Here is a 12,277-nt window from a genome sequence, read left to right as displayed (position 1 = left end):
CCAAGAGACAAGAAGAAAGAAGAGGGGGAAGGAGAAAAGACACAAGGGAAGAAACCTAAGAGCCACAAGGAGGGGATTAATCTAATTAATCACCAATTTATGAGCTTAAAACACTCTACTAAATATAATGAGCTGACATTTAATAGAGGATATTAAAACTCACCAAAAGTAAAACTCAACTTGTTTTGACCCCCCCCCCTCTGTCTACATCACTTAGTCCTTGAGTTTTCCATGAATCGATGGCTTTTGCCTTTTGGGGAAGGCTAGATGAGGGAAACCGGTGAAAATTGGCTGATACTCAAGGTGATTAGAGCTCTCTGATTTCTTAAGGTTCAAGAACTTCATCTTGGTTGTAAATCTCTAGAATGTTTTGAATCAAACAATATTTATGGATTTTGAGAGATACATCTTTTTATCAAAATATGTCAAATCAGTGCCCATATTGAATGGTTCAAATCTATCTATTCTTTGACTTGAAAAGTGACTAGAGGACCCTCCTCGATTTCTGTGGGTTGATCGAGGGCTAGGACGGGAGGTAGTTTCCCAACAATGATTCTGGCAGCGATCCCATTGGTAAAATACCTTGATTGACAAGCAAATGGTATTGTTTTAAATTTCTTGATATTACAAACTCAAATAAGTTGATTGGTTGAAAATTTAATGGTTGTATTGTCCCAAAAGAATTTGAGAACATTTATGGATCAAATTCAAGATTTTTGGAAAATGAAGACAATAGACAACATTTTTTGGTACCAAAATGTTTGTCTCTTCAAGAGCAATCTAATACCACCAATGACTTGTGAATCCGAAGCTTGTAGGAGTCATAATAATTCTAGTAAGTTGTTGAGATTAGATTTGGCCGCCAGAAAATTGCAACGATATGTTAACATTTTGCACTGAAATGTTAGTCTTCCTGTGAACAACTTGACTTCGTAAATGATTTAGTCATAACTTCAACCTCAGTGTATATCGAGGGAGAGCTTGTCAGGGGGTTGGACGGGTTGACCCTCATGTCAATAGATAGGCGGTGACAATTTCGGGCCAGACCCCTCTTGCATACACAAGAGGGATGACGGGTCAAACCAGTCATTTTTGTTGGTTTGGCACAATCCACTTCTATAATTTGGCCAAACGTGCTCTATTATGAGCCGTTTTTGTGTTGTTGGATTCATTGCAATGATTCAGCAATTTTGATTGTAAATTTATGAAACTTTGACTCTGATTGATACTTCAAATAATTTTATGAAGTTTTTGGTTTTATTTTTTAGTGCTTTGAGATTCATAATTTTGTATAAAAAATTATGCTTAATTGATGGAAATTATTATGGTCCTTGAAAGTATGTTTCTTAAGGTGATCTTTGTGGAAACATCTACCACTCAACTTCTACATTTTCTTTGTTTTCTCTGACATAATAATAGTCAGTCATAACTTTGACTACAGTGTCATTCCATAATTGTAGCTCCATTTTTTATACTAAAAACCTTCCATTTTTTTAAATCCCATCCTCCCTTTGTTTTTCTCTTTTTATTATGCCCATCACCTTTATTCCCTATATTAGAAGAAAGAGTAACATTGCTTGAGATAAAATATAAACTGATGCTTTGTTTAGTAATAATTTATCCCCTTTTGCCACTTGACTGTTTTATTTGCCCATATTTCTCACTTGCAAATGGACGAGACCGTGAGTTGATAGACTGCTTTACATATTTACCCTGCTCTGAAGTTTAGTAGCAATGTTTCTTGAGAAGCATTCATATTAGTTTTCTGGAAAATTTTTGTTAATATAGAAAACTGAATTATCTTGACTTCCTTGTTGGCAACAATCTTTAGTATGGCGTAGGAATCAAGGTAGTCATTTTGATTAGGCATTCTACATGCTCATTAGCAATTATTATGCAAATGTAGAAATCTAAGGGGCTATTTGGTTGGCTAAAGAAGGAATAGAATGTAAAAGAAATACAATGTAAAAGGAATAATTTGGAGTTGTTTAGATGAGTGTAAAAGGAATAATTTGGAGTTGTTTGGATGAGTGTAAAAGGAATCCCTGATATTACCTTTTTTTATTTGGCTTGAACTAAAATTAATGCAATGTAAAGTCCAAATAAGGCGGTGTCGATGATCGATAGTGGCGATGGTGGCTAACGGTAGGTGGGCGGCGGCGGTGGCAGATGACGATAAGTTAGCTTTGTTGCGGTAAAAAAGGTTTTCATTCAAAATTGGACGAGTTTACTTTTTCTAAAAAATGGACTAAATGTTTTACACTGCATTTAAAATTCTTTACTCCACATTCTTTTTTCCATCCAACTAAATATCAATATTTTCAAAAACCTGCAAAAAGAATAATTTACACCCACTTTACTTCAAACCAAACAACCCCCAAGAAACTTTTTACTAGCTTTTCCTTGCAATCTATCTGATAGATGTTCTGATTTTCTAATGTAAACAAGTAAATGGTTGTGGATGAAAAGGGTAAATCACATGCATCACTGATAGGAGTTAAGAGGAATAGGATTAGTAAAGGCAATCTCAGTTTGTTAGATAGGGCTAATGAATCCGTTTATAATTAAATTAAAAGATAGTTTAAGATATAAGAATGCAAGTTGACCAAGGCCCATATAAATTTCATAATTTTCTCCTTCAATTCTCTTTCCACAATTACGAGTGGTTGTTTTTTTTCTGAAAGTTTTCTGTCACTTTAGAGGACTGATAATTTCCAGTTGACTTCATAGGAAAAAAATCTTCAATAAAGAATCGTCCATGCGAATAACATTTATCATTCAAATCCAAAATTCAATGCAATTTTGCAATGCTTCATCTCTTTCTGTAATCCAAGGCATGGACATGCAAATTCACTGATGTAATGCAAGTAGAACGCCAGGATCAAAGTAATGACCGAATGAAATTGTGTGAAAGTTTTATATAAACTAGAGTTGACGGAATAAAGCCCAAATGGGCTCATTAACAAAGCCCTAAATATTTGAGTTAGGGCTAGCTAATAACAATGATGAATCAAATGTAAATGATCCAAGCTTAAGAATGCCTTATGATAAAGGCTTATACAGTAAGATGTATTGATGTGAATCAAACAAGAATCGCATGCGGAAATTAAAATGAAGTTTAATTAGAGCGTTGCCAACACAAATTTATCACTAATAAAATAAAGGATTAAATGTATTCTAGGTAATCAACTTGCTTAGGCGAAGATTTGCTTTGAGATAACCAAACAATTCATAACATTCAAAGATAAAAGAACTACTTAAATGCTTATAACAAAAATCCCACGATTAATAATGAGAAAATTCACCTCGAGCACCGTCTCACTCATTCACTCTTTGGCTTTTAGCGGAGGAGAAAGAACCACATGAAGATGGAGAGCACCACTACGGAAAAGGAGACGAAGGACTTCGTTACCGGAGAGGCAGCCGCCGGTGGAGGTGGTGGTGGATGGCACCCGTGATCGTCCAAACGTAGTCTCGAAACTGGCGGTCGATGATGCGCACAAGTGATGGGAGAATCCGCTCCAATTATTCACCAACTGTGTCTTCGTGCTCAAACCCCGCGTCGAAGAACGGCGACCAGAGGATGTTGAGGCTACCGTCGGCGTTAAACACAAGCCCCAACTCAAATTCGGGATCCGCCATTCAACATTGAGGAAGGGACGGGAAGAAGAAAAGGAGGAAGAGTTGGGCCGTGAGCTAGGGAGAGACTTGTGGAAAAATCTGAAGTTGAATTTCAGATTTCAAGTATGGGAGGGAGAGGCTATTTTACCATTATAATTTCCCTAAATTATATTAAAGAAGGGGGGGGGGTGGCTATTAGGGGAGAATTAAGAGGCTAATTAGTGGATGCTTAGGTGGCAAGGAGAGAGAGAGAAAACTAGCTTGGGTGGCCGGCCAAGCAAGGAGGGAAGGGAGGGGATTTTATTAATTGGTGGGCTCCAATGAGGTAATTAAAATATGAGCTTTTAATTTCAGATTTCAATTAATTAGGGAAGTTTCAATAAGGGGAAGAGGGAAATTTGAATTTGAATTCAAATAGATTAATCCTCAATTAATTGTCATTCCTAATTGGGATGACAAATTAGGAAGTAATTAAAGGAGGCTTAATGGCTGAAATTTGAATCATCCAAGGAGGGTGGACGGTGGGATTTTTCAGGGGAAAGGCTCGGCTGGACTGGAGGAGGGGCGGCAGGCTAGGCTAGGCCGCTGGCTAGCTCAGCCGGCGGCAGGGAGAGAGACGGGATCCTGGGCCGGCGGGTTTGGGGGGGTTGGGGGAATTAATTGTCATTCCTAATTGGGATGACAAATTAGGAAGTAATTAAAGGAGGCTTAATGGCTGAAATTTGAATCATCCAAGGAGGGTAGACGGCGGGATTTTTCAGGGGAGAGGCTCGGCTGGACTGGAGGAGGGGCGGCGGGCTAGGCTGGGCCGCTGGCTAGCTCAGCCGGCGGCAGGGAGGGAGACGGGATCCTGGGCCGGCGGGTTTGGGGGTGGGGGCGTTTGATGGGGATGGCTGCAGGGAGACGGGGAGAGGGGTCAAGAGGAAGGGTCGGGTGGATGGGAGCTTGGTGGGGAAAGGGAAAACAACGAACCAAATAGCATAAAACCAAGAGCTCATCGTCGTGGGCTGTTGGGTACTTCGGGTGGAGCCTCTCCTAGGTCTCCTCACTTTCTCTCAAGCTCTCAAGCAAGACAAGAAGAATGAAAACTAAGAAATTTTATTAATCCAACATTCAGCTCATACAATAGGAGGAGACCTCCTTATAAAGGCCTCATTGACAGAAAATAACATGACTCAAATGCCCACCGGGCTACAACAAAGACTAAACCTTCATAAGGGCAAAACAGTAAACTACGGCTTGAAATAAAAGATACATAGAAAAATAACATAAAATGACATGGCAACATCAGAAATATAAGATCCCAATCGTAGCCGTCGATCTACGATTTTTTCGCCGGTAGACCTGCCTAAAATGTCTGTCGATGACCTCATCATGTATACTGTGCTCTTTTATTTCTTCTTTCCATTGTTTCAAGTGAATAAATCTTTCAATAACATGCAGGCAGTAAAGTTCGGTCATGCTTTGAAGTTTGAAACCTGCTTGCCTTTTATCTTCACTCCGTATATTTCATTATTTCAAAATCATTTTCTTGTTGTGTGCTAGATTGCTATTTTACTTTTTTTTGTTTTGTTTTTTTCTTTCAAATTTATTTTTCCTTATATAAATACATTACTTGGTCAACTCAAGAAGCGCTTATCTTGTAATATTTGTAGGTAGGATATGATGTGGTCAGGCCTGGTAGACGCAGCATTGGTAAGGTGTGCGCGCTGGAACACTAAGCACATACTATAAATTTTAAGATATTATTTCAACTATAATATGACTATGCCTTCTTGCAGATCCGTGGTTACACTTTCAACATCAATACTGGTGCTGTTGAATCACTTGAGTTTGACTCATTTGGCTTTTCCATCATCCCATCGAGTCTGGTACTTTTATAAGCTCATGTTTGTTTGAATTCTTGCGTAGTTGTAAGTGGTTCAGATTTCAAACTAATAATTGGGCACTGTCCACTAGGTGAGCACCTACCGCTTATCAGTTGAAGATGTTCTTGATGTGGAATCTGATAAGGTCATTGTGTATGAAGAAGCTTTGTCTCATGTTCAAAGGTTAACAAAGGTACACCAATCGGTTGCTGGCACTAAAAACGTGAACATTTTATTGTGTTTCATTTATAGTTATTGTGTTGGAATATTCACAGCACTAGAGAGGAAGTTTATAATCTTTTGTATTGAACGAAAATCAAAATCTCAGACAGACATAAAGAAGTTAAGCAGCTCATAAAATACTTAAGATTTTTTATGTGTAAAATCTGAGAAGCGGAACAACTATGGAGTCTAGCCTACTTAGAAAGATTCCACTATTAGAAGTTTAGTTTTGTAGAGGGCATTTTCCACCGTAGTTGTAGAAGCTGTTAATGCAATATAGTAGATATGAATTGCACAAGATATTAGGAGGTGAGATTGATTACTAAGAAGGTGAATGCTAGTGGTTGACAAGCGTTGGCATTGACAAGTGTAAGTTGATAGTTGATTGAGAATGTTGAATGATAGATAATTGTTGGTAGTTTGTTCAATCATTTTTCTTATACGAGGGGAGATCGGTGATAAGGAAGGCAGATCTTGGATATTGACAACTGATGGATGCTAAAGATTGACAAGAGCTGAACAATTGGGAATGCCATGCCCATGGCAATGAATGGTGGTTTTAATTGTTCTCTTGTAGGAGGTGAAATTGACAACTACAAAGGCAAATGTTGGATTTTGGTGACTAGCATATGCTAAAAATGATGATAGTCTGGGATTCTTAGACTTTAGGCTTTCACCAAATGTGAGGGGCTAACAAACACTGAATTATGGTTGATTGAGAGCATTGTGCAATAGTTGAATGGGAGAGAGTTGGACATTAAGCGACAACTGGTAGTCTACTCAATCATTCTCCTTATAAGAGAGAAGAATGATGACCATAAAGGAGGGTATCAAACATCGGTGGTTAACAAAGAGGTGTGTTGGATCTTCCTAAGGGGCTATTTGGTTACCTGAAAAAGGAATGCAATATATTTTGAATACAATGTAAAGTAAATGTAGTATATTTAGAATATTTTGGGGTTGTTTGGTTGTTTGCAAGGTAAATGCAGAAGAATCATTTTTTTATTTGGTTATACATATGCAGAGTAAAGTAAAAAACATTATATTCTGATTACTTTGGTGTTGTTTAGGATGGTGTGTAGTATTAAGTGTAGTATATCATTGTAATGTAATGACAACAATACCTTTCAATGTTTGAACATATGATAATTATTATTTGAATAATGTGAATTTTATATACATTAGAGTTCATGAAATTAGAACTAGACATACGAAACAACTACTTATTTTTATCACTTCAATTATTAAAATGAATAATCATATCTAATTTAAAATTAATAGTACGTTACGGATATACTCAACATAAATATTAATGTATCATAATTTCAAAATATATTTGAAGTCATTACAACTAAAAATTATTTATATATCTAGCACAATAGAAGTTTAAAAACATCTAGCTATTACAACTCAAAATGATTAATATAACATATTTTCAGAACATAATTCATTTTCCTAGCTCTTTTCGCTTCTATATGGTTTTCAAATTGTAGGTTTTGAGAAGAAAGATTATATCATTGTAGGGGTTTTTCAATAAGTTATCATATATCGTATCAGTCTCTTATTCAGAAAATCTAGGAATACTTGATAGTTCATTCATGAGTTTAGTGAAAATTTTTCTTTCTTGTGAGGCTCTTGTTGTGCTTTGGATAGGTTTGCAACATGACATTATAGTTTGTCTATTAACAACATCAAAAAAAGACATGATAAGTTGCCTATTAACAAAATCAAAGAAAACATGAATACCCTTAACTACATAGACTAGACAAATTATTTACAAAAATAAAACGAGCTTCTCCAAGCAGCTCCATTCTCTTCCACATACTCATTGACAATTTATGTTTGGCTAAATTTTTCTCATTTGTTTTTCTAAATTGCTATGTTCATCTTTCTGCTCAAGCAACACCATTCTCTTCTTTTTTTCATTGTGTTATTTGCGACATAGTTACCTCTTATTTAAAAAAATTTCAATCTATCCTCCCACTGATCTCTTAGGCAAACAAATTCTAAAGCAAAGACAATAATCTAATATCAATTCCAAACCATAAAAACCCAAAATGAAAGCAATTTGGATTCAAAAATTTCCAAAAAATTGTACAAATAAAAGCTACCTTACATATCCGACCACAATTCGCACGAGGGAAGAAGCTAGGTCGAAGATTAATTGTCACGGGCAGAGCGTCGCGGGTAGGAAATGTCACAGACCGGAGCCTCATAGGCGAGAACTTCGCGAGCTAGAGTGTTGCAGATGGGAACATAGCGGGCGTTAGGTTCAACGAGAAGGTTGTGGGCAGGACATGAGAGTGAAGGTGTGAAGAGCGCTTGCGGGAGACAACAATTGGGGATTTTGCTCCTTTTCGTGTGAGGAGATGCGGTGTATTTGAAACTCACTTGATTTTAGCGGGTTTCAAATACACCTCAAATATATGCCCGAGTGAGTTCCGAATGCTTTGCTTTATTACCGTATCTTTACTTTAAGGCATACCAAACGTGAAAAAATAAAAAAAATTGCATATTACTTTGCAATGCATGCTAAATACAGGAAACCAAATAGCCTCTAAATGAAAAGAGAGTCTTGCTTTGAATAACCTTTCCTCATGAAGGGTTTAATATAGTGCAACTCCTATTATTAGTCTTAGTATTTGGAATATTAAGGACCTTCAATACTTCTTCTTCACCCTTATTTATTAGGATCATCGGCTCAAAAACTCTTCCCTATTTTTTTGAGAGGCTGTAATTTTTTCTTACAAAGAAGAATCCATTGGAACAATTTTGGGAGGATTTTTAGTTTCCAGTTTTAACAACTTTTGATTGCTCATATTTGAAACTCTTCCTGGGACATTACTAGGGAACCCATACAAATGGGATTAGGTACTCCCATCTTTAGTATTGCTCTACGCTCCATGAAGAAAATCCAGCTATGCTTAACATGGCTTGGCATATGAACTAAGCTAAGATAACCCTGCATACAATGAAGATCTGTGCTAACTAAGGTGCCAAAGGAATCCACATACCACAACATAAAGCCACCTCATAGATTGCAATGTAATTGGTAGAGAGTGGTGCACTTGATCCAATTTTCCAAGGGCTTGAACTACAAGCTAATTCGGGAAGTGAAAACTTTGACGAAACAAAAAAATGTCATTGGTAATTGTTGATGCTTTGTTGTTAACCACACACCACCAAACTTCTTCCGACTATCTTCTTACACAAATGTTATTGCACTAATTTAATTAGATTCTGGTCAAAGAGCACGTATTGAATAAAGGATGCCATAAAGTAATTAAACTCTAGAGGAGGGCCCTCCTTTTTCCTTGACACCGTTTAAATTGGGTTGAGAAGCTTTATGTGTTACTTTGTTTCTTATATGTGGAATATTAAAAAAAATGAAATATTAAAATGTTCAAAAAAAATAATGGGAACAAAACATACATATAGCTTTCTTCCCATAGATACAAAATACGTAGAAAAACTTAATAGTTTGGCTTACCAATGTAACTTTTTATGATGAATACACAACTTATAAATTTTTCGTATGACCATTACTTCGAGATATTTCCAAGAAAAAAGTTTTTTTTTTTAAGTTTTCTAACAAAATTTATTATACATTACCTACACATATGAGGGAGTTCTTACTAAAAAAAGTTATAATTTATTTACTTCATATTCGATCATAAAAGTGTGTTGAAGAAAGAAATGTCAACATTTCAACCATAGAAATTGGAAACAGAATGTCCTAAAAATCAAATCAATAAAGTTTCACTTGAAAAAAAATTGTGTTGATTAAGGATGTACCACGAGAATACCTTAAATAATCATATATATATATATATATATATATATATATATGTTGCGGGCTAGAATATATGCGACGATAGAGTTAGAAAATTTTCGTCTCAGCGTTATACGGATATCCAGCACATAAACAGAACAAAAAAGGAACACTAGGATTTTTACGTGTAAAACCCTGGAAAGGAAAAACCACGAGGCCACACCCAGTTGAAAGGATTCCACTAGTGTTTGCTTAAGTTACAAGTGGCTGACTCGTCCCTGAAGTTGAGGACGATCAGATTACAAATCTTGGGTTGAAATTCAGTTACAAACAGATATCGGAATTCCGGCGATGTTGGGTGGTCGGGCAGAATTCCAGCAGCAGTTGGCGATCAGGCAGAACTCCAGCGTCAGTTGGCTGCCGGTGAAAGTCTGGTGGTGGTCGAGGAGGAGTATCTTCATTCTCTTCTTCCTTCTCCTCTTCTTGCTTGAGGTCCCCTCTCAAGAGTAATGAGGGGTCTATTTATAGTTTTCTGAGAGTGGCATGACCAATAAATAAGAGGAAGATCATGGGTAAATTGGGAGTGATTTGAATGGACGGCCGGTGTTGAATCCCTTGATCATGAACAGTTTATTGAGCATTTGATTGTCTTAATGATATCAGAACTTGGCAATATTGGGCTCGTTGGATTTGTCTCGTAGAGACGCTCGATTCGACTATAAGCACGCCATATTTGGAAACCGTTTGGTAATCCAAATTATGGATTGAACCTTCCAAATGTGCTTCGGGTCTTTGATTTGAACTCATTTGGGCTTGGATTGAGTCGAATTTGGTGTCGTTGGGTTCGTATTTTCGAGATGTTCAGTTCGACTGTAAGTTTGTTGAAATCGGAGTTCATATTGTCTCCAATTTAATTTTTGAAGTTTCCAACTTGTTTTTTACCTCGAGATTTGTGCCTGATCAAGATAATTTTTTGATGATATATATATATATATATATAAAGACGATGAAAATAGTGAAATTATTTAAACATAGTAAAAATCTTGCTTGGTGTCTTGCTCTGCAGGGCAATCGACTTCTTTTTAGATGAAACTCAAAATCTAATAAAAATGTTACGACATCCCCACTGCAATTCACAACCACATTTTAATAGAATAATCGACCACGTTTTAGAAGAAGACTGGATTCGTTAACATGGATGATGAGCTTCAATCTTTTATCGGTAGTCATGTTTTTAAAGACAAATTTTTGGCTAGTTGTTATAAGAAAATATGAGCCTCAAGAATAAGTTTGTGTTTTTATCTAACCCAGTTATTATATATAATTTTTTGAGCAAAAGTGGCTAGCGAAATTTGTGGAGCATATAAAAAATTTCTAAGGTTTAATTTTTTTTTAATTGTTTGAGCTAAAACCCCTTAAAAAATAGTTTTGTAAAACAACAATGATAATACTTTTATCGGGTGCCAACGCTCGAAGCCAACTCTGGAGTTGGCGATGGGCAACATAGTCATTGATAACAATTGTCCCACCTCTCTTTCATAAAATTGGCCAGACTCGGGGATTTAACTCGACATAGGATTGTCCTACTGAACGGTACATGCTCGGTACTGAGCGTTACTGGCTCGGTACTAAGTGGTACATGCTCGGTACGCTCGATATTGAGCATATACAACAAGCAGAATTTCAAAATTACTCTTATAATATAATTTTGTTTAGCGCCCCCGGAAAACCCCGCAGGGGCGCTGCCCCTTGACCCCGCGACCTGACCGGGCAGCTCGAACCCTGCCAGGGGGCAGCGCCCCCTTGGACCCCCGGCAGACTGGTATATTTTTGTATTCATGTTATTTTATTATTGGTAGTACAAATAATTGTTATTTTTGTTTTTGTCATTATTTAAAATTTTAAATTAATTTATTTTAATCGTTTTGAGGCTTACGCCTCGCCTCACTTAGAAAAAATGCCTCGATTCCCGATTTCGCCTTTTAAAACCTTGGTCCTAGACAGAAATTAGTTGAATCTACTTCAACTGGATTAGACCCATGAGCATAATAAGCCAAGTAGGCTATAAGTCTATAAAATAAGAACATAAACACATTCATGAGGGCTTGTTCTCTTTTGCTTGTTTTTAAAACTTGTCTGGACATTCCTGCACAGGGCATTTGGGATACTGGAAATATAGGCCAATCTAGAGACCACCTGGAAGCAAGTCATTATTTCAGAAGAAAAAAAGCATATTCAGATCAAAGGCGAAGCAGCCAAAGCTTTAGGAGCCCAAAGTCCCCTGAAGGAGTTGAAGACTGGGATCTCCCAATGGATTATTGAACTTCCTACTTATTCATTCCAATGTAAGTGATTATGTTTTACTGTTCGAATACATAATGATTAAATTAGTGTGATTCCTCTGCTAATATCAGTTCTATTTGCTCAACCCTAAACTTTATGTAAAATGATTTTTTTTTGTCTCATTCAGAATTTTATTTTGAGAATCACACAATATTTTATAAACCATTAAGACGTCGTTTGGGACAGTGTTTTTGCTACTTTATAAATATGCTTTTTAGGACAAAATATTTGAATTAGAAATTTTTGTACTAAAAATTCGTTTTAAAAAGTAAAGAAGTTGTCCCAAACGAAACCTTAAATTTTAAAGGGATGGTTTAACTCATAAGTACTAATATGATAAGAAAAAAATTATGCCTCATTTTTTTATAAATATTTAATTGATATTCTTAAAGGATATTCTGGATGGTTTGAAAAAGATGAGAGCAGTAGCAGATATAAGGGTTTATTTGTG

General features: G+C 36.4%; 1 protein-coding gene across 1 annotated transcript in view; it reads left to right on the top strand.

Annotated features, from left to right (window-relative positions):
* LOC110101870 overlaps positions 1–11,930 on the top strand; it is a 16,841-nt gene extending 4,911 nt beyond the window's left edge. The window contains exons 4-7 of the mRNA XM_020829952.2: positions 5,277–5,321; positions 5,403–5,492; positions 5,581–5,682; positions 11,638–11,930. Of these exons, the coding sequence (XP_020685611.2) occupies positions 5,277–5,321; positions 5,403–5,492; positions 5,581–5,682; positions 11,638–11,805 (405 nt within the window). The 3' untranslated portion in view covers positions 11,806–11,930. The remainder of the gene's footprint in view (positions 1–5,276; positions 5,322–5,402; positions 5,493–5,580; positions 5,683–11,637) is intronic.
* Positions 11,931–12,277: the final 347 nt, after the last annotated feature.

This window comes from Dendrobium catenatum, unplaced genomic scaffold (genome assembly GCF_001605985.2).
Source record: "Dendrobium catenatum unplaced genomic scaffold, ASM160598v2 fragScaff_scaffold_414, whole genome shotgun sequence".
Taxonomy (NCBI): domain Eukaryota; kingdom Viridiplantae; phylum Streptophyta; class Magnoliopsida; order Asparagales; family Orchidaceae; genus Dendrobium; species Dendrobium catenatum.
Note: the sequence above shows the minus strand (reverse complement) of the source record. Positions and strands in the feature narration are given on the sequence as shown.